At 44.0% G+C, this 22,229-nt stretch overlaps 1 protein-coding gene across 1 annotated transcript in view; it reads right to left on the bottom strand.

Annotated features, from left to right (window-relative positions):
• ATP1B1 (ATPase Na+/K+ transporting subunit beta 1) overlaps positions 1-22,229 on the bottom strand; it is a 56,279-nt gene that overhangs the window by 23,281 nt on the left and 10,769 nt on the right. Inside the window, exon 3 of the mRNA XM_085622990.1 lies at positions 5,089-5,244. Coding sequence (XP_085479116.1) covers positions 5,089-5,244 — 156 coding nt within the window. The remainder of the gene's footprint in view (positions 1-5,088; positions 5,245-22,229) is intronic.

The following is a 22,229-nucleotide window of genomic DNA, read 5'->3' on the forward strand; positions in this document are numbered from 1 at the left end:
CTATGCACATATCTCCGTTGCCCAATCTGGTTAATAAATGTAGGTATATCTACCCAGGTATAACTAAAATATAAAACACCAACCTCCCCCTTCATTCTTCCCCTCCCTCCCCCCAGTGGCGCAACAAGTACATACATTGATTTGTAGTCACATGTGCTAGGTAGATCGACATTAGGTAGCATCACAACATCAAGCATGGACATCGCTTATGGCTGTCAGAGGCAGCCCCAAGCAAGACAACAGAGCTTCAATCCTCCCCGGGTGGTGCAAACCCTCAAGGCGGCCCATCTAAAGCGGACTCATCGGAATCCATGCTAGAGTCAGAGTCTGGGATTTTCAATAACATCACCAGTGCCTCCTATGCCCTCGCCAACTCCTGTGCTTTTTAGGTCTCGGGACCATCCGGTCGGCAGACCGGAAGTCCGGAGATTTAATGTCATTGAGAAGAGGGGCTTGCACCCGCCCCTCTTCTATCCTGTTCTCCATTGGCTGGCCTCTTAAATGCTGGCCAGCCACTGGAGAAGAGGTCCAGTCACTCCGTTGAAGCCCCGTCTTTTTCGGATCGGGGGGCGTGTTTTTTGCGAGAAGTCTCAGGGAGGAGACAACAGCAAAACACGCCCCCCAATCCGAAAATGACGCTGCGTTTCTCCGAGGCAGTTCTTCTCAGCCTCGGAGAAAGGCGGTGGTGTCTTCCGGTGCCCTCTGCTTCTTTATGTTACTTGGGAGTTCCGCCCGTCCGGAGTAGGAAAAGTAGCGCATCCAAGCCAGGGAAACCGAGGAAGTCACATCCAGGTACCGGTCGCGTAACGCGCCGCCCGAACATTTGGTCACTAGAATCTCCCCGACAACTTCATCACAATGCAACGCAGCAACTCTGGAACCCCTTAAAGAGAACTTCCCGGCTCGGGTTTCACTGGGCGACGTGCCCTGGCGGAGGGAGCGCTGCACGTCGAAACTCGAGAACTGAGGCCCCCCACTCACTCTTCACACCGAGCTGTCTCCGAAGACAGACGCACGTGGGTCCTGGAGACACTCCCGGCTTGCAAGGCGGAGAGCGGAAACCTGCTGTTAACCAGTCTGTCTTCCGGATTGACCGCCGCCGGCTGCCGTAGCGAGGGGACGTTCAGGACGAGTGGGTTTCCGTCCTGTCAACAGGCGCTGCTGCGGTTCATGAACTGCAGTCCCTTTACAATCAGCTCAGCGGGAGGATCGTTGCAGATGTGTGTTGAAATAAATCGATGTTCGTCTCCCCTCCCCCCCGCAATCAACAGTTAATAGGATTATAGGTAGTGCTGCAGAAATTGTTGCATAGGTAATAATTGCAGCCGCTTCTGTTTTGGAGACACAAGTTACATGAAACAAGTTTGGATTGATTTTTTTAGGCGGTCAGTCCCTAAGAAACGGAGGTCTGGCTGGTTAATGCACCTGCTGCTCGTGACAGGTGTGTAGCCAGTGCCTCAACTTGGCCCGTTAAGGGAATGATTATTATTGACTTAAGGAATCATAGCTTTTGTTCTGTGTGCCACGTTAGCCGTGGGCTTGTTTATAAATTCACTTAAAGTTCTGTTAATTTTTTAATTTTTGCTTTTCAAACTTCCCCTTTAACTGACTTCTAATTCTAGTGTCTATCTAGTGGACTATACTCGGGCCACCTTTTTCCTGCACAAACATGATTTTTCCTCAGTTTCTGCATATTCAGCCACCCGCGGCGTAATTTGCAGATGTTAACAAAAGTAATTGTAGTTCAAAGTCATCAAAGTGCTGCACAAGGGGTGCAGCGCCACACCTGACCCATTACACATTTTAACTGGTCACCTCTCCGTTGGTGTACACCTTATTCAGGCATTTAAGGAGTTAACAATGCTGTTCAGATTCCTCAAATATCCACACTTTTCTGGGCTGAAGTGAGGAATTTAACATGCAGCAGGAATACAAAACATATGGTAGTTCAATATAGTTCAAAGAGAATGGAAAGAAATTATTTTTCATGAACATGTTTTTTGCACAATTTGCACATTCATGTTGAGATCACAAGCTTTGCACTGGAAGCAGCACATCTTCCAGGAGGGCAATCCGTATTTAGAAGAATTCCAGACATATTGTATTGTATTGTAATTGCATTTATATAGCGCTTACTACCCCTGACAATGCGTCAAAGCGCTTTTTCGGCGAGTAGCGCGCTACTCAGGGACCCATAAAGGATTAGTGTTGAATTAGTATTGTGAAATAAGAAGTCATTTTAAGTGGTGGATAAGTTAGTCAGTTATTTGGATTCGGAAGGACAGAAGAGGAAACAAGCATTTACAATGCAACGGTCTCGGCATTGTTAAAGTTAGAGCTATTGGCATTGCTCATGACAATGCAGTTTCTTTAAATGTTTTAAAAACAAAAACATAAACAAAAATAATGTCATGAGCAATGCCAATAGCTCTAACTTTACCAATGCCGAGACCATTGCATTGTAAATGCTTGTTTGCTGTGGGTGCGGGTCGCCAGCTGCAATCTTGTAGTCCTTTCACATTCTGCCTACTTAAGAAATTCTGCGTGCCATCTCCGGTAACTAGGACCCTTCTTGGCCTTCCAATGCGTTGTTATTTCCCTCTTCTCTAGTAAAAGCCCCAAATCTATGAATTTGCTCGTCACCTTGTTCCTAGCGGTGCGTGGGAACCACTGTAACAAACAGAGGCCTATGGTGGGTTCTATGGCTCTAGCCGTGACATCCTGCAGAAGTGTTAACACCTCCTCCCAATATGTCCCCATTTGAGGGCACCCCCACATCATGTGGGAGAAGTCCGCTCCCACTGTACTACAGCGCGGGCACATTGCCGAATCGACCTCAAAATGCTGGTTAATTTTAGCTGGTGTAAGAGAAGCCCTGTGGAGCGTAAAAAAGTATCAATTGGAAGCGTGCATTCCTCGTGCTTTTCCACGCTTGCTCTAATAGTCTTGCCCATGTCTTCTCAGGGAGTTCCACACCTAAATCTTCCTCCCATTTTTGCCGAAGTGAGTCCAGAGGGGTAAGGTTCTCATGGGTCATTCGACGGTACAGGCACGTAACTGCCTTAATGGTGCCGGCTGCCATAACTACGTATTGGCATGCCATTGAGGTTGAAGGTTCCCTCAGCCACTCCTTCCAATGCGCTTGAATGGCCGTCGTGAGCACCATATGCAATAAATAGTCCCCCCAGGCCAATTCAAACCGGTCTTGAAGTGTCTCATAGGGAAGTACAATACCATCCTCGTAAAGATCCCCCATGGTAGTCAGGCCCTTCGTCGCCCAGTCAGTTAGCGCCCCCCCAATCCCCCCCGTGTTGTAGGACCTCGCACACAGCTAGTGGGATCTCGGGAGCATATGGCCGCGCAATGTGTTCTCGAACTCTTTACTCTGTTGACCAGCGTTTGCTCAACTGTCTGTTTCCTTTGGAGGAACAGATTTTTGTTCAGAACCCAGTTTTTATAGCGTAAACTTATTGCTTTCAATTCGTTCAATTGTTTTTTAAACCAAGCTACTCTTTACAAACTGCTCGCCAAGCAGGAATTGTCAGATCTACTTTACTGAGGAGCAATTATCCATTCACCACCCGTCACCTAGTGCTTGCAGACCGTTCAGTTTGTGGTACATACTGCAAAGAAGTTATTTAATAATTTTATGGATATACTGAGAAAATTGTAATAATAATAATAATAAGTAGTGGATTTACTTAGTTAACCAGAAACATCAGCTTCCAATAACACTCATCCCTTCTTCACATCTGAAACAGGTCTCCTGCTTTGGATTGGTTAGCACAGTGGCAAATAACTCTAGACGCAATATTTTACAGTCAGTTCTATAGAGCGCAGTACTTTAAAGTATCCTTGTAGATCTGTTGCAGACGTGACCGACTCACCAAGGCTTTCAAGTTTTTACTTTTAGGCTGGCCATCTTATGGATTAGTAGGTCTACTTTGTGGCCTTTAGTTTGGGGTGTCCCGTTTGTTCACAGGCTGTGTGGTGTTGCCTGTTCCTCCTGCTTTTCAGGTCTCCCAGGGTTGTAGTATTTTATTTTTGTGGTATTTTATTTTTTTCACTGTACATGGAGATGTGAAAAGAGTTCTTTGGCTGAACCCTCTGCTGATCACCCCCACCTCCCTTCCACCCAACCCCCACCCAGTGCACTCAGCAGCTCACCATCCTTCCTATTAAACATGCACTCTTCGTTCACACCTCATGGTCTGTGACCAAAAGAGAGACTGATAAGGAGATGGAAGTCATGTCCTCCCAAGAAAAAGGCTCCCGGTATATCACAAGGCACAGGCCTGCTGTTGGAAGATAGCAGCTTGCATACAGTCTGTGAGAAACTATCCGTTCCAGATGTGCACTGTGTACATTGTTAACACAGCATTCTGCCTTCACTTACTGTACTTTAAAAATAAATACGTGGGACTCACTAAAATAACCACGGCTTGCCTACCTTAAGAAGACATAAGCGCCGCCCCCTGAATAACCTTTTCAGGTGTTGACAAATTGTATTGACCCAATATCAAGCTATCTACATAAAATATAACATTATAAAGCGGCTGCCAGTCGTACATGGATCACGTTAGCGGAGGAGCTTTTCAAGTCATTATTTTCTCCAATCTGAACATTTAATGTACTCGGACTTTCCACTATATGGAGGATTTATATTTTTTAACCCAACATTTTGACATGTTATGCAATCTTATATTTTAGAGCCATCTCTGTATTTTCCTAGCTGCGAGAAACAAGTCCGGATGAGACCCCGACTGCTCACGGAAGCATCGCTATTCAGAGTGGTTGGTAATAGGACGGGGAGGAAATTTAATTACACTTTTCTGCATACAACAGCAGCCTATTCGCTCAGATAATACCATGCCAAGACTTTTTGCTCCACCCAGTCTCCTGCGAGTACACTGCAAGACTTTAAAAAAAACACAAATTCACAACAGATACCTGCAAACATTCGACTCAAAAAGCAGTTGGAGTAAAAAAGACAATTTCACCCACCCTTTGATGGTACCTTGTAAAGCATCATACACAATCTCTTATGAAGGGATCACATCACAAAACATGAAGATGACACCAGCTTACCAGAGCAATCCTCATACACCATTGGATCAGTTTGTTCTGTCTCATTGTAGAGCTTCAAGAATTTTGATATACTGTTAACGTACACATCGTAGCTATCCGGCTGGCTCACAGTATATGAAATTTCGGTTTTTATTGCTTTGGGCACCTGCGTCAGTCCTAGTATATAGCAATGGGAAGAAAATACATCTATTAATGAAAAATAGCATGTTTTAACATAGGTGTACTTTCAATAATGTACAGTTTGCGCAATATCAATTAATCACTTAAACGTTAAGGAGTGACAAGTACCCACGAATGGTTAAATGTTCACTCAAACCCACCCTACTCCGCTACCACGGATGATGCAGGACTTAAAATACAGGTGCAAAGTAAAATATAGAAATGACAACTTTTCTACCCACATCACCTCTTATGATTTGAAAGCCTTTCTACTACTGGAGGGGTTAGCAAGCATTGTACATACCAAAAAGTTACTTGAATGGAAAATTGTTTGTATGTTTGCTTTCAAAATAGACTTTTGAATGTATATTAACTCTACCCCTTACGCATCCACGACCCAGGAACCGGACCGAATCCAGCAATTTTTGTAATGCTGTTCTCCATCACTGGTGTGATGTGGCACCGCTTGCAAAAAAAGAGTCTACTTCCGCCAGAAGGGATGAAGTGTCAAGCGCCATATATAAAACACCAGGTACACTGGGGACACCCGTTCCTTTTTAACATGCCTCCAAGAGAAGCCGGATCTGGAGCTGCGGATTACTCTAATGATTTTTTTGTCCCTTTTACAAAATTTATATTTTGGACAGCAGGGCTCTCCCCCAATACCACGGTGCCAATTATTCCGTGGAAGACTTGTAAGAAACATGTCAGTTATGGACCCTCAAGTGTCTTGCGTCTGTAATACAGGAAATGGACAAAATTCTGAATTATGCGACTCATGCCAAAAGATGCATTACATAGCTTTTTGGAAGAGGCATGCCAAGATTTATGGCCTCAAAGCAGAAGCCCAAGGTAGAGAGGGAGGGATTATTTTTCTCTCAGAGCTGGCGCCCATTCTCTAGCCTATCACTCCCAATGAAACTAGGGAAGCTCGTCAAGCCTGGGGCTTGAATTGAGCAAATTGGGGCACTCAAAAAGGTTAGTCCTCAGATCCTCACTGCCCCCTCTAAAGAGGAGGCTCTGGTGCCTTTGTCTTCCAGCGATCAACTGTTATACTAGCGGTTTTGGTGCGGATGCAGACTTTGGCCTTGACTTCCTAGTCTTCGATTCTGACAGTCTGAAGTAGGTACTGAAGCTGTTTTCAGGCAATGCTGCAAAACGGCTCTGGCTACCTCGTCAAAGGCGGAGACAGTGAGACAAACATCTACTTAGGTCAGAGTTACCTTTTGGCCACTGATTTGCTCCGTTCCTTCACACCGGTTATGGCTGTGGTGCTGGCCTATCTCAGAAGGGTTTCAGTTAAGTTCATCCTTATCTGGATGAGCAGTTTATCAGTGTGACTTTTCCAGCCTTGGTGGCAGCAAATTTGCTGGTTAGAACCACTCTTGTTAAAAGGTGGGCCCGCTCTGTAAATTGAAAGAAATCTTTGACCCAGTATCAGTCCATTAATCTTATGCACCCTAAGAGAAGGGCGTTCAGCATTCGGGATATATGACCGTTTTTTGAGAAATGTCTTAATCAGCTGGCAAGAGAGGCTTTGTCTTTTAAGCCTCATGGTTTCATGTGTCATACCGGTCCCTCAGGCAGGCATGAGAATAGGTTGCCTTCAGTGGGATTTGCATCATCAATGGAATCGGCTCCACATCTCCACAGGGACTTTAAGGACAAGTCTGGCCTTCACTCAGGTGGTTAAGACGTTGCTGTGTGGAAGAATGTGGATCATCTTTGAAAGGGAAAAGCTTCACAGGTGACGGGGAATAAATGAGAAATTCATAGCAATATTTTGGGGTCGAGTGAGACCAGATTGACCTTAAAGGTTTGCCTTCCCCCAGCTACAGGGCATTCGTGTGCAGGTACTGATGGGTAAAATGAATTCCATGTGATATCTGAACAAGGAGAGGGGAAGCTATGTTCTTGTTCAATGCTTGGAGACTCTAGCTCTGGCAATGGTCCGTAGTCTGTGAAATAGGTCTGTCAGCAGTTCCTTTACAAATGACTGACAAAGCCACAACCCTTGGGAGCAGGCTATAGTCAGTCCTTGAGGGCAAGTGGCATCTTCAGGAAGGGTTTTGCAAGATATTCCAATAATTGAGATTTTTCGAAATAGATCTCTTTGCAACCAATGACAAACTATGCCATCTGTTTTGTTCAAAGCAGTATCAACCGAGTGAATTCAGAGGTGACATTCTGAATTGGGTCCTTCCGTTACAGTAACATTTACTGTAGCCGAAGAACCCTGACGTATAAGGAGGATTCAAAACATTCTACACAAGGCTCACATTCCAGTTTGGGCTAGTCTGGTTGTCCTCCTCAGTTGTGTTCTCTCTTGACCTTTAAGGGAAGACAGGGCAGATGTAGGTTGTTCTAGCCACATCTTAAGGTTTTCAATGTTTCAGCTTGGACCTAGAGGTTATACCCATCTATTTAATATTTTCCTCTGGAAAATAATGGGTGTTTTTGTAGGTCCTCGTAGTTCTTCGACAAGGGCGCTCTGTTCTTGACAATGTTAATTTTTTTTGCAGCTTTGATTTCTACGCATTCTATTGAGCCATTGAATACTCAGTCAGCACAGATTTAGTAACTAGCCATTTCCCTCCTGGAAAAATAACTTAAAATTGGTAATATTGAGATTTATTCAACTGTTATCTTGGCTGGTTTGTTTTTGCCTGAGCAGTTCATTTCACTCAAATTACTGGTAGTTTTGCAAAATGAGTTAACTCCAAAGACCCTTTCTCTTGAGATTTGAATTTGGGGTTATGCTTTCTAATGGGTTCTCCTTTTGAAACCATGCATTCTTGCCATCTGAAATTTGGTGGATTTCTAGTAGCTATCTCGTTTCCTAAAACAATGAGTAAGATTAAATCTTTCTCTGCTTCTCTTTAGTTTGTTTTTCAAAAGGGTAAAATAGTCCGTTGAGTAAAGCCTTTTTCCTACCAACAAGCCGGTAGCAAGCAGTGCCAGCATTCTAGCCTGGGTCTCATCCTTCCAAAGAGAAAGAGGCTATATAGGTTAGATCCTTGAAGGACTCCAAATGTTTATATTCCTCCAAGGAATTTAGAGAGTGAAGGCGGGTTGTGTTAATTGGCATTAGGACTCGCTGTTCAATCTTAGTGAACTATTCTTATGAGTTGGCTAGGAAGTTTCAAAGTAAATAGTTCAGGTCTCATTCCGTGAGGTGTTCGACGTTGCTAAAAGGGGTTTCTATGCAGTCTACTTTTAAAAGCTTGAAATTGGTGTGCTCTCTACCCCTTTTCAAAGCATGAGTGTGTATTCATGGGGAGAGGTGCTTAATCTCAGGTTGCTAGGGCAGCATTGCAGTCTTTTCTCTTATGAAGGGAAGTAATATCCTCAATCATTACTCCTGCTTTTGGGTATTGCTTTAGGAGTAGTCAAGTAAGTAATCCGCAAGGCTCAGTATCCATTATAAAAAAAAGTTACTTGGGAAGCGTGCTTTCCGATTGAGATTCCATATGCCCTCATCCTTCTTGGGTGGCGCCTTTGAGTCAGGTGGGAGCATACAAATGGACTGAGCAGACACCTATGTACCCTATATGGCAGTTGACATACCAATTTCAGGTGGAGCCGCAAGGCACGGTGGTCAATGCAGAGGAGCCCCAACGTGAAGTCAGTGATGAAGACGAGCTAAAAAGTTTCTGGGTTCAGTCTGCGGTCTTGGAAACTGTATAAGAAAGGAATCTGCTGGATCTTCATATGATAAAGAACATTAGCAAAAGGTAAGTAACTTTTTTCAGTTTTCGCCTGGCGTTGCAGCGCGCATGCGCTGCACGCTCTGCGAGACATATTGTAGTAGAGGAGATTTCAGAAGGGCACTTGAAGCCCCGCTCATCATTTTCATTGGCTGATGTCATTGTTTATGCTAAACAGTGGCCTCCGATTGAAAATGAGGCTTCTTTGTAACCGCCCTGTCTCCTTTTGGGGACGGCCCATCCGGACTGGATCGTTTGCTTAACGGCTGTCGTGAGGGTATTTCCGAAGTCTGGTTTTTTTTCTTCTAAATTGTGATTATGTCTGCCAGTGACGACATTACAAAACAGCACCGCTCACTCTACACCGAAATAAAACGTTCACGCTACTGTATTTTTCCTCACCCTAAATCTAATGTTTACTTTAAACAGATTTCTGTGCTGATATATATACACCTATCTGTCCCCTCTGCCTCCAGAGCATATGTGTGCACCATCTCCCCCCTCTGCCAGCCGCCGAGGCTCTCTTCAACCAGTCACTGCTCAACACCAGAGTCCAGCCTTCCTTTGTTGTTCATTGAGGTCTCAAGACGCCCCTTCACGCCCAAGGGGCTCCTTTCGCTTGGCCTTGCTGTAGTGGTGTGCTAACAGTAAAAGGGTGTGAGATCACCATCCTCTGCAGATATAGGAGCGAGACCACCGTCACTGCAGATCTAGGTGGGAGACCACCGTCACTGCAGATCTAGGTGGGAGACCACCGTCACTGCAGATCTAGGTGGGAGACCACCGTCACTGCAGATCTAGGTGGGAGACCACCGTCACTGCAGATCTAGGTGGGAGACCACCGTCACTGCAGATCTAGGTGGGAGATCACTATCACTGTAGATATAGGTGAGCGGCACATGTCCTGTGAGGCCAAGAGACAACATGCTGAAAGTCAATGTGCAACAGCACTGAACACACAAGCTTAATTCACATGGCTGAGTCAAGAATATGTACAACTGCCCTCTGACGTCACCTAGGACCCCTTAGTACTATATTATCGAGAGCACCAATAATCGGTCCGGATTACATAAAAAGAAAAGTTTGGACACTTATGATTTGATATACCAACTAAGCGGCACAGTAGTCTAATAGGGTACATTAATCGTATATCGTATGTCCCTTCTTTTGTGATGATTCTTTGTATATTAAGTTAAGAATGTCCCTTTTTCTTCTTTGTAGTATGTACTCATGATTTGTCTTATTATTCTATTGGTGTTTTGACTTGATTAATGTATTATCTTTGATGTAAACACAATGGTGTATGTTTTGTTCCATGTAAATGTCTCTCTCAAGATAAATTACCTGCTTTTTTGAGTAAATTAATTACATGAGCTTGACATATTAATGCGAGAAACGTAAAACATTTATCATCTTTTTCTTAAAGATTCCTTAAATAACCACAGCTCATTAAGTGAGCATGTGTGGAGAAAACGTTGGTAGTTCTCCATTGTTAAAAGATTCTACGATCTATGGTCCGAGAGGTACCCCATGTTACAATGTATTCATGATTTCAACCTCTCGTGCACTAAACTGAATCACTCCCCAACAACAGACCAATAGTTTTTTAGGAGTGCATCGCTCGTGCACAAATTCTCGTGTGACATCGTTGGAGTTCAAGTACACATTTACAACGGAGACAACACTCGCCACCAAGCAATACAATGCTCACTAGAAGCGACTGGCCCTTTTGGTGTTAAAGGAGTGCTCCAAGTCAGGGGACAAATCTCTGCTATAGTAACGCCCAACTTGGGTGTTGACGTGTCCAATAAAAAAAATTAAAAAAATCTCTCCATTTCCAAAGCAATGCTATATCTGCAGTTACACAACACCAAGGCACCAGCAGCCCTTTCCTAAAATAGCCCACATTGGTGATTTGTAGAATCAGTTTACCCCGTCAAAAATACTTCATCCTCACCTCCTCTGAACCTCATTATCCAATTTTCTTGTGGCCTACAGCCATCCTGCAAAGGAACCTACCAGTGTAAAGTCTAGCACCACCCATACTGATAGCGGTGGCAAAATAGCTTCCACTGAATAGACATCCTCTCACCAGCTAGTTAACGAAACACAAGACATCTCGCTCATGCAGATCTTCATCAGGTGGCGCTACAGTGAAAGACTGCGATGGTGGAGAAAATATATCTGGTATTTTTTACCTTAGCCCCTCCAGACAAATGAAAGTTGACCCCATATGGAAGATGGAGACTTTACTGTGTTAGCTTGACAATCAAAATACTTCTCAGTCTTCATGGGCCATTATGACTTGTTTGATGGAATCCATGCAAGTTAAGGCAGCTACTGGGGCCACGGAAAATATCAATTAAGAATCACTGGCTTCAATTCAAGCCATTAGAGCATTAGTGACAAATACCTACGTAGTAGTAATGGATATAGGTTCTGAGAAAAAATCCAAACACTAAGGTCCGGGATAAAGAATAAGAGTTGGAGAAAATGCCTTTTAAATGATTCCATAATTTTCTAAAGCTCGCTCACAAGTGGTGAAGAGTAAACAGGAAGTAGATCCTACAAAACCTCCAGGGTAATTTGCCAATTGAGGAAAGACTGCATCCAAACAGCCGTTATGTACTAACACCACAGGACTCCATATTCATACAGATCAAGAGGACCTAAACAACCAAGAGGGAGCAGAGGCAGGAAGCAGGCCATAACATCTAGGGTCAGATTTATCATGGCTCTGCGACAAAACCCAAGTCAGATTTATCAAGCCACGCATGGTAGTGGCCACCTTGCATGGCCCTGCAAGGCTTGATAAATCTGGAGTAACGCAAAGCAGCGCAAATCGCTGCATTGTGTTACTCTGCCCCAGGGAGGCGTTCCATGGGTGGAGCGTGTGTGTTCCCACGTATCCACCCATGGATCTTGGCGCATTCAAATATTTACCATAAGTGATAGACCTGGGAATGCGTCATAATGCTAAGTTCACCCGAGGTGAGACATTACATGGATAAATATATTTATTCTGCAGCACACATAGAAGAAAAAAAGGTCTCTGGTGATGGTTATGTGCAGGAGGGTAACCCTTCCTGCACAAAAATAATCCTGCCTGCAATGCAGGCACCCTTGCACCATGGCGCATGAGTGCCTGTATTGGCGGTAGGCTGCCGATTGTGCGCCAGAGCAGATAGAGAACAGTAATGCACCATTTCTTGATAGATATGGGGCATTACTGTCCGAGCTCTCACGCAGCAAGGTGTCTTGTGCGGAATGAAAGTTTGATAAATATGGCCCCTAGTTTAGTAAGTATTTATCCTACAGTACATCAGGATCTGCAGAGAAGAGCAAAGATTTAAGCTTAGAAGTAATCACCTCTGAAAATGCGAGGGTTACAGTCTGTCAACCTATGGTCAATCACTAATTCAAAGAAGCAAGACATTAATCACACACTACAAACTTCACCAGATGCTGCCGGGCATCTGAAACAAAAGATTACTTTCCTGGTGTGAAAACAAACAAATCCAAGCAAGCTAGAGTCTAATCAGGATAGCTCCTGGTACCTAAAGAGTGAAATGGGCAGTTCTTGCTTCACCTGAAGAGTCTTTAAACTAAATCACAGCAAACAAGTCAAGATACAATTCCTGCAGATGCCTGGCCCATTCAACCAACAACAAACTGACCAAAATAGACATGCAAAGGTTTTACTTCCACACTTGTGAGAGAAAAGGAAAGCAGGGAGAACTTGTGGGCTCACAGACTGTATGTGCCCACTGGCCACATATATGTGCAATTTCCATGGCACAGGTTTGAATCCTGACAGGGCTGACTTGGTATTTTATCTTTGCACAATACTGGACAGTCATAGTTGCTCACCTTTAAAGCAGAAGAGTTGATGTTTATCCCAACCTGGATAAGTAACTTATCAGGCCAAATAAAATGAACAAGTTTCTGATGGCACCATCCAGCTTCTAAACATTGTGAGAACTTTGTCTACTGAAACCTTTCACTTGTTCTTGGATTCAGAATTAAATTTGTGGTGGGTGCCTGTAACACTCGGAAGTCTCTACTCATCTCACAGGTGAGTAACGGCATGCATCCAAAAGGTGGCAGCCACATCCAGCCTGTAGCAAGCGGACTTGCGAGTATTTTCAAGACTCTGCCCTGTTTTAGGTTTGTTGTACCTACCCAGCAGCCCCCCACTGCTAATCCCAAGTTGAGACATTTTCAAAAACATCTTCAATCCTCCAGGACAGTTGCTACCAATATACTGCAGTCTACACGCCCTGCCCCCTCTGGACCATCTGGCCTTAAATTGTGACCCTCCTTCCTCCTCCAGTTGACTGGCCTTAAACAATAGTGGCAACAGAGGACTCCCTCTTAGGCTTCAGGAGCCCAGGACTTGCATTCACAACAAATGCCAAACCAACCCAAAGATTTTCTACAATCAGGACTGCCAACTCACCCTGCAGAGCTTCAGAACAAGTTCCTTCTAATGAAGGCCCGACGCAGTGTTCCATCATGAACAAGAAATGCAAATGCACACTAAGCTACCAGATCCCAGATATAATGGCATTCAGGTGGCAGATTCCCAAAGGGCACCTACAAAGACTAGTCACACTCTAAGGTGTAGAAAATGCCAGTGAGTAGATGCTACAGCAAAAAGGAGGTTCCATTATTCAGGGTCTGGGGCAGATTCTTTAATGTTTTGGTTTCCAAAAATAAAAAAGACAATTTGTTTTACAAAAAACAAAAAAAAAAAACAAAAAAAAAGTTTACGGTTTTTATGCAAGTAGCCAGAAGGGACCTCCTTTAAAACTGATCTATGCTTTTCCTCATCACTTTGGCCAATTCAAAATCTCCAGGTCCAGCAGCACAGAGTACACAAATATAATATTCAAACCATGGGAAGTTGGGAAAAGTACTATGATAAAATCCGCAATCGCCAGAAATTGGAAGGAATCCATCAGTATCTATGAATTAGGAGGCACACCATTGGCCAGCATTGCAAATAAAGGCCTTGTTACCATTTGGTCTTCAGGGTTGCAGCTGTCTATAACCTGCTGGCACATTTAACTAGAAACTTATTTCAGGTAATGCATCATTTTTTCCCTTGCACAAGTTTTATTCAATATTCAACCACAAGGAGGCCTAAACTGTAGCTTTTTCTTCCATTGCTGCTGCTCGACAGGTCCAATAAAGTAACCGGGCATAACAGAAAAGACCATGAAACAGCAGCCCCGAGCTCTCTGCACAGGTGTGCCCAATGCACAAGGCCTGCTGGTCCCAGAGGCCATCTTGTCCCAGTATGCCAGCGCCATTACACGAGTCTCTGCCAAATATGCATACTGTGAATCCGGAGTTCCCTTCCCCTCTTCCTGCATCAATTTCCTTTAAATAAGTTGGCACCCTTCTAACTGCAAGGCTCAAATATTTTTTAAAGATATCTCGCAAACTAGACCCGAAGATATCAGGTATCAAAGCGCTTTACATGAGCACCTTTTGCGTTACAGACGGACACATTCATTTTTGTTGGGCACGGGGAGATCAAATGATTTGCCCAGAATCACCGGATGTTGAGCGTCCCTGCCGAGACTCGAACTTGGTTTTCCAGCTTCAAAGTCGACCTATCTAGCCGCGAGGCCACATCCTCTCCCCTAAATGTTGTGATGTTTAGTGTTCTATTTCATGAGTTGCAGGTGGCGTACAGGGTGATCCAAAGGACTTTGCTTGTACACCATGATATAAAGCTCTAAATTGCACTATTGTAATGGAAGAATGATAAAGACACAAGATGGCTCTCTCATAATCTATGAGCAATACCGATGTCCGTGTGCTATTGTTAAAGGAATTAACTGTCATTGATAGGTCCTAAAAAAATGAATAAAAAATACAATTTCAAAAAAGCGAGTTGCAGACAAAACAAAAATAAAAAAATGAAAATAAATAATACTTCTATATATGCATTGTGGAGCTTTGGGTCACGCATCTTCATCCACTGTTTAAGTGTCAATGGGTCAGCCCATTCCAGCCATTGGCTCTCTTGCACAGAGTGATGCATGGTTTTCCTGATTACAAGTGCACTCGCACCTAAAAAGAAGCGCTCTTCAGTGCCAGGTACAGTTAGTGGTTACTGTACTTTCCAATTATCTTTCACATTCTTTGTTTAAGTCATCCATGTGTGTTTAAAAAAAGTGTTCAGGTTACACCAATTCAGAAAAAGTACCTTTTCTGTGTGCATATAAATCAGATTTTCCTGCTATGAGCAGCAAACCTGAAAAGGGATTCATTTCTTTTTTTTATAGTACACTTGCCGGCTAGGAAGCACTTGAACAGTTTTATTAAAATATTGTTCTTTTATTTATGATTTGTATTGCAAGTGGAAGGCCGCCACGTTTGGCAGGTGACATGTTTTCTTTTTCTTTTCACTTTGTTTGGCATGTGTGCTGTAAAAACTATAATTACACCAGCTTGACAAGGCCAGACCCATGAGCTTTGCCTGTGCTTGTTTGTCTAAAGCTTCCCACACCGCGGAAATTAATTGGACGAATAAAAAGAAAAACAAAACCAGCTTCACCAAGGACAAAATGCTCGATATCGAATGAGCATGGCCAACATGGTTACACTTATTGATATTGCGGAAAAGAAATCCACGTCCTCCCTAGAGATCATACAAACAGTGTAAGCCGTCGCTGTCAACCATAACCGCTGTCATAAGAGGCGAAGAGCAGCGGCTCTCAAACGCATCCTCTGCATTGTTCTTTCAACGCCTCCCATTTCCTCTCTGCCGCAATTTGAGGTATAGTGCTTTTCCTGTCAGACTGATCGGATGGATTATTTAAAAACAAACAAACTAGGGGGCTTATTTACAAGACACTTGCACCGCCAGTACGTCACTTTTTCCCATATTAAACATGTCTGGTAGTAGCACATATTTACCAACACACTTATGCTCACAGAAACGAAGATGCACCGACACAACACTCTCTCCTGCGGCACCCACTAAAGATGCACATTTATCTTCAGTAGTACTGAAGGCCGCGGTACTCCCCGGATCTGGGGAAACCGCAGCTACTCCAGCCTAGCAAGACAATACCCTGGCATTAGCCCTCCAAGAGGCGCGCGCGCACCATTAACATTATGGGTTTTAATAATTTAAGCGCTCTCTTTTCTTGCTGCTTTTTACTGAGCATGACTCAGTCTACTCTATTCCCCCTCTGCCTGAAAAAGAAAGCATGTATAGGAAACGCATTCAGGCATGTGCATCAATGTCACATAAATTAGGATAATTTACCTGAAGAGCTAAGCACAGCGCCTTAAAAGAAAGCGGGTTAGCTCTGCTCAGACTATTGTTAAGAAACTACTCAAGCCACCACGGAAAACTTGGCTGCCCGCGTTGCAACAATTTAGTGGGCAACAACTTAGGGCTACATTCCCATGCCGATCTACACATCTTTTTTTGGCCCAAATCCAGATATCCGGGTGAGGATGGAGGCTAGCCGCCCGCCTCTCATTTTAGATCACTTTTGGGGAGGGCAGGGTCCTTCGTATACCTCAGCCCTCCATTGCCTCTTTTTTGACTAATTTATCCTGTGGAACTCATCCTACCACAGACTCCTTATGGACAGATTTAGTGATTATCGATATAACTCAATTTTTTTTTGCTTTTTCAGAGTTTTTTTTATAGCGCAAACGTTGCCCAAAGGTATCAGAGTGCTTTACATGAGCGCCAGTTGCGTTACAGATCGACACAATCATTTTTGTTGGGCACAGGAAGATTAAGTGATTTGCCCAGAATCACAGGATGTTGAGAGTCCCTGCCAAGACTGGTTTTCCAGCTTCAAGGTTGACCGCTCTAGCCGTGAGGCCACATCCTCTCCCCTTAACGTAGTGATGTTTAGTGTTGTATTTCATGTGCTGCAGGTGGCGTTACAGGGTGATTCAAAGGACTTTGCTGAAAAATGCAACCACAAGAAAGAGCAGGAGCTCTTGCACCAGGAGCTGCAATGCAATACCCAAGCCAGTGCTTAATGTGTAAAAGAACATAAGTGCCACGGTCCATGTTGTTTCTTGGGAGGCCACTGCAGCTTGTACACCATGCCTCTGCAGCCACATGCAGTGTATATTGACGTTTTAAAAGATATGCTGATGCGCTCTTCTAAAAGATAGACAGACAGCCCCACCATGTGGTGGACTGTCAGAAATAAGTGCAGGTGCTGAACACCACCAAACACCAGCACAAATTAAGTACCGACCACCCCCAGCAATCCTTACAACAGGGCCCCGGGATTAAAGTGACAGGACTCCATTATTCCCCAGGGCAGTTGTAAGCCTGAGCAACTTGGGACTTCCTGATAACGCTCCACCCTGTGGGTGGGTTCATTTTTCCAAACGACATATGGGGAATTCCAAAGGTTAGCAACATATGTGATGTTTTCCTAGAGATTATTGGATAATCAAGGAAGCCAGCAAGATTAGGTCTTCTTGGTGCCGGCTGTCCCATAAGCTGACCCATGACCATGCCTAATAAACCTGCAACACGAGTTTCTTAATTCAAAACTGGTGTGGTCTCAGTCATTGTCCATGTATTCACTTTATTCAGTGCAGGTTTCACTACGGGATTTCAGTGTTCCGCTTCTACTACACCAGCCATTTCAGGTAATGATGCCCCCCAGACATTTGCTTCACTTCTCCCTGGCAGGCACAGATGGATTTGTAACGCTTTTAAAGCAGATGCCAAACTGGGGCAAAAGGCCAACAAGACCAGAAGAACGCCGTTTACACCTTAGCCCTAAGCATCTACCACCGTTTTCCACTCCATCAACTCTGGGAGTGACTGAACAATCCAGCTACTGCCAGGCAGCTTTGCCCTGTAGGCCTATGACGCTCTCTCCAAGTCTGGCACTTTTACCTGGGAACACATATGACCCCGGCACAACCAGTATAGACAAGCCTATGCTAATATTTAATGCAACCTGTAGTTCAACATTTGCACAAGTGCCTCTGAATGTTTACCAATTCATGAGCTGAATCATTCGGAAGAGCTGCACATCTCCAAGACGAATTACAGCCCAGGGTCTGGGACTTAAAGGCAGGCATGACTGCCATCTAGACTGCCAGTGGAGAAGTGTGGCTCAGTGATTAGAGCGGCAGACCCTGATGCAGAGGTCTAGCCCGGGACCAGGGTTCAATTCCCCGCCTCGGCGGGTCTTGGGCTCAAAAATTCCACGGACCCGATAATTCTTGCCTCGGTGCCATTCCAATCATGGAGTCCCACTCTGCAACTCTGGGCAATAGCTTGCTTAATATCCCCCCCCACACACACAATCGACTGATGTTTATTTGCAAATATTTTGGTGATCGAATGTACTCATCCACCTGTAATGAGTCATTATTCTACATCAAAACTCTTTGTTCAAGCCTTTGCTTATACACAGTGCTTTATTTGTTAAAAAAATTACATAAAAGTGCTAGGGGCCAAATTTTTTGCAAGTTTTTTCATCCCTACTTTCCACGTCTCTTGCTCTGGGCCAAACTATAATGATGAAAAATACGTTCCATTCACCATTAATGAGTGCCAATGTACACAACCTGCACAAATTAAGCACTGCTTATATAGACACCTTTAATAGAGTCAGGCAGAGAAAAGTGTCGAGTGAAAAAAACAATTGTTGACGCTTGTCCACATCCAACCTGGTAAGTCAGTGCTACTGAACCCAAGCTTCAGGTGGGAGGCGGATAACATGCACCTGGGCATGAAGATGCCATATGGGCTCCCAGAATGGGAGGGACAATGGTTGACAGAGAACCAACATGTGAGAGTGTTGTGAAAGAGGTGGTTCATGTGGGTCTTCAAAGTATTACTCAGAAGACCGTTGCCCTTAAGTCACACAAGGCAATGCAAGCCCTTAGGTCAAATTCACCAATGTACAGCCAGCCACCTTGTGGGGCTCCGCTTGGTATAGTAAATCAGGAGTAACGCAAGGCAGCGCCTTTTGTTACTCTGCGTTGGGAAGGCATTCCATTGTTGAAGCATGGGTATTATGCATCCACCCTGTGTTTTGGCGCATTTTCAGATTTACTATGACTTGTAAACCTGGGAATGCTTCAAAATATGTTTATTTCTCCTTGTTATTTCCTCTTTCTACGTGTGCAGGGGAAAATGCCTCTGAGGATTGTTCTTGTGCAGGAAGGTGTCCCTTCCTGCAGAAAATCAGTCCTTTCTACAAAGCAGGCACCCTTGCATCATGGGTTCCTGCGTTGGCAGCCACAAGTGCGCCACAGCAAAGCGAGAGCAGGAATGCGCCATATGTTAGTAATTATGGTGCATTCCTACCCCCTCATCTTGACGCAGCAAGAAGCGTAGCAACAAATGTTGATAAATCTGGTCCGACGTGTTTGCCACAGTGGGGTAGAAAGAACAACAGATGCATTGTCAGGGAAACCTGAGAGACCGGTGATGCTGTCGGCTGAGCAGAGCAGTAGTACTGTGAAGTCTTTTTGTGTGTGGGTGGGGGGGGGGGGGGGGGGGGGGAGAAATTGGAATAAATAAAAAAAATTACATTTTGGCATTCCTTAAGACGCAGGATATGTTAAGTCGTAGATTCAAAAATCCATCCAAGCGAACATGTAAGCATTATCGTGTAATGTCTTCCTTATGACGTGCGAGGCTATATGCTGGGCAGCAACCCTTTATGAAAACGGGACCACGTGGCGTCTCCAGCGCCCCGTCTACAAAAAGAAAGTCTGCCGTACTTGTTTTGTGTATTGGAATAAAGTCTGTCAGAAAGGATCAAGAAAAAAAAATTATCATTGCCGTATTCTTCCGAGAATTTAAGGGAGTTCACAAAAGGGGAAAAACCATTAAGGGTATTTCACTAGCTCGAATATTACACAATGGAGCAACACTGCCAGCGTTAAGGAAAAGATGGCTGTCAGCTTGTTTTACGGGGCTGTAAGCAAAGACAGTTGTCATAACAACCATGGCGTGTTTAAACTGCATGGCAGTTGAGCCCGAGGCGCAGTAGGAGGCAGAATATTTAAAAGTGGCGCGCGGAAGGACATTCCCCAAACATTACAAAGAGGTTTCCATGCTGCCCTTGCGGAGGACATGCGACGCAACCAGAAACTCAGAGGGTGCAAGTGCGTCTGAAAAGTCCACAAAGCCACCTAGCCGCTGGAAATGGAGGTGCTTCAGCACCCCAAAAAAGAAAATGCTGGAGTTCAGAAGGTGGATGCGCAATAAATATGCCTTTAAATGTTGAGGTTTACTTGACAGTTGCCGTGCTTTCAAGGACAGGTGAAATCTCAGGCTCTGTCTGCTGACAAGTTACTTCTTTTAACATGCACGCTGGTGTTCTGACTGCAAACAGAAGTTTTGCAGCGTGAACTATGCAACAATATTTCTGGGGTACAGGCCGTCGTGTGAACGGAAACTGCAGGGTGTCAATTTGTTTCTAATATACAAACAGTAAATACCTGTAAATATCCGGTACAAATATTTCAAAATGTAGCACACTTTTCCTGTATTTCTGAAGTGTGATAGAAACAAAGATTTTAATAGGATCGAAACAAAGACACTTGGTGGTGAGCTAATCAAATATTCGCTTAAACTAGAATCCCATGCATTATGTTTGTGCACGATACAGTTTTACCAGTAAAACTACGTGTTTGCCAATTTAGTGCTCATTCCGATGTGCTGTTTGTAAATGACTGCTCTACCACACCATACTTTAGTGATATATTAGCGACTTGTGTGCTCCCCAAAAATGTGCCATCGGCTACATGCCACACCTTCACCACTCTCCTGCTGAACGGGCGTGGCTCTATTGCTACATTTTGTCTTTGTGCGATTCCTGGATTTTTCACAATCTCAATGACTACAGTGATGTAACATTGACGGCAGGCATGGGCACAGTGCCATTAGGGCACACTCACTGATAAAATCACCACCTGCCACATTCACCTACAAAATCAATGGAGAGGCAAGTTGCCCCCCTCATATCATCCTGGATAGAACCACCATCAGTTTGCCACTTTGCAACTACAGGTAGTGCCTCAGTACACATTTTACCAGCCTCTTCCCTGGATTATTGCTCATACTGATGCAGCCTGTGGATCAGATTTGAACTGTATGAATAATTTTTGCCGCTTTAACCAAGGAACTACAATAGTGGTCCTACACTGCAAAAATACCCATAAAAATGGACTCTTTATTCTGTTTATTTTAGGTTTTTCATACAGGGCCAGCGTTTCATCTTTCAGATCATCGATGAGACCTGCAAGAGCTGCAGAGATAAAGTATATGTGGTGTGAGAAGTAAAAGGGAGGGAGAAACAACGAGGAGGAGAGGACATGAAAGGTGTAGTCTGGAGCAAAAGGAGGAAAGGGAGGAAAGGTGGTAAGAAGGAGATAGGGCAATGTGAAGGAAAAGGAGTCAAGATGGGCCTGAAAGAAAGTAGTGGGGGGGGGGAAAAAAAAAAATCAAAACTGAGTAGACATTGAAAGAAAGTGAAGTTAATGGGAAAATAAGTCAATCTGGGGTGAATGGGAATTCTACGTGAAAAAAGGTACAGATTGGAGGAGTTACAGAGGAGGAATGGGGCTACAATGAGAGTAAGCGCAAAAAGAGGGTAAAGAGATGGTAGGAGAATGGTGTAAAAGGCAAGAAAGGAGGAAAAATAGACAGAAGGGAGGAAAAATAAGAAAAGGGCTGCAAGGGGAAAAAAGCAAAGATGGGAAAAGTGGATACGGAGCAGAGGAGAATGTAAAGATATATTTACACTCACAAATACTATAGATATATAGTATTCTGTACCCTACAGTAGGATATACATTAATATATTTATTCATTTCGGTTTTATTTATTAATCCGTTTTTTGGTGGGAGTGGGAGTAAAGACCTCCAATCACCGGTTACCTTTTTTACATGTATATTGTGAATATATGCCATGCTAGTGAAATAAATGTGGCCTAACACTACAGTATTATTCCAATAAATGCACAAACAAACATTTATTACAGTGCACTACATAAAACCAATACGAAGAAAACTGTTTATCGCCTCATAGATTGTATATAATAAAGACTTTGCATATAGGAGCCTAAGACATATCTGGAAAATCAGCAGAACCAAAGTGAAATATGGCTTTACTCTACCCCAACAGAAAAAAAACAGAGACTGAGAGATCAGAACCTAAAAGACATGCATAAGGATCACGGTGAGGATGTGGGTGCCATTTTGGTTTTACCCGGCCTAGAAACCACCCCAGCACTCCTAGCC

The sequence above is a fragment of the Triturus cristatus genome, chromosome 8, assembly GCF_964204655.1.
Source record: "Triturus cristatus chromosome 8, aTriCri1.1, whole genome shotgun sequence".
In the NCBI taxonomy this organism is placed as follows: domain Eukaryota; kingdom Metazoa; phylum Chordata; class Amphibia; order Caudata; family Salamandridae; genus Triturus; species Triturus cristatus.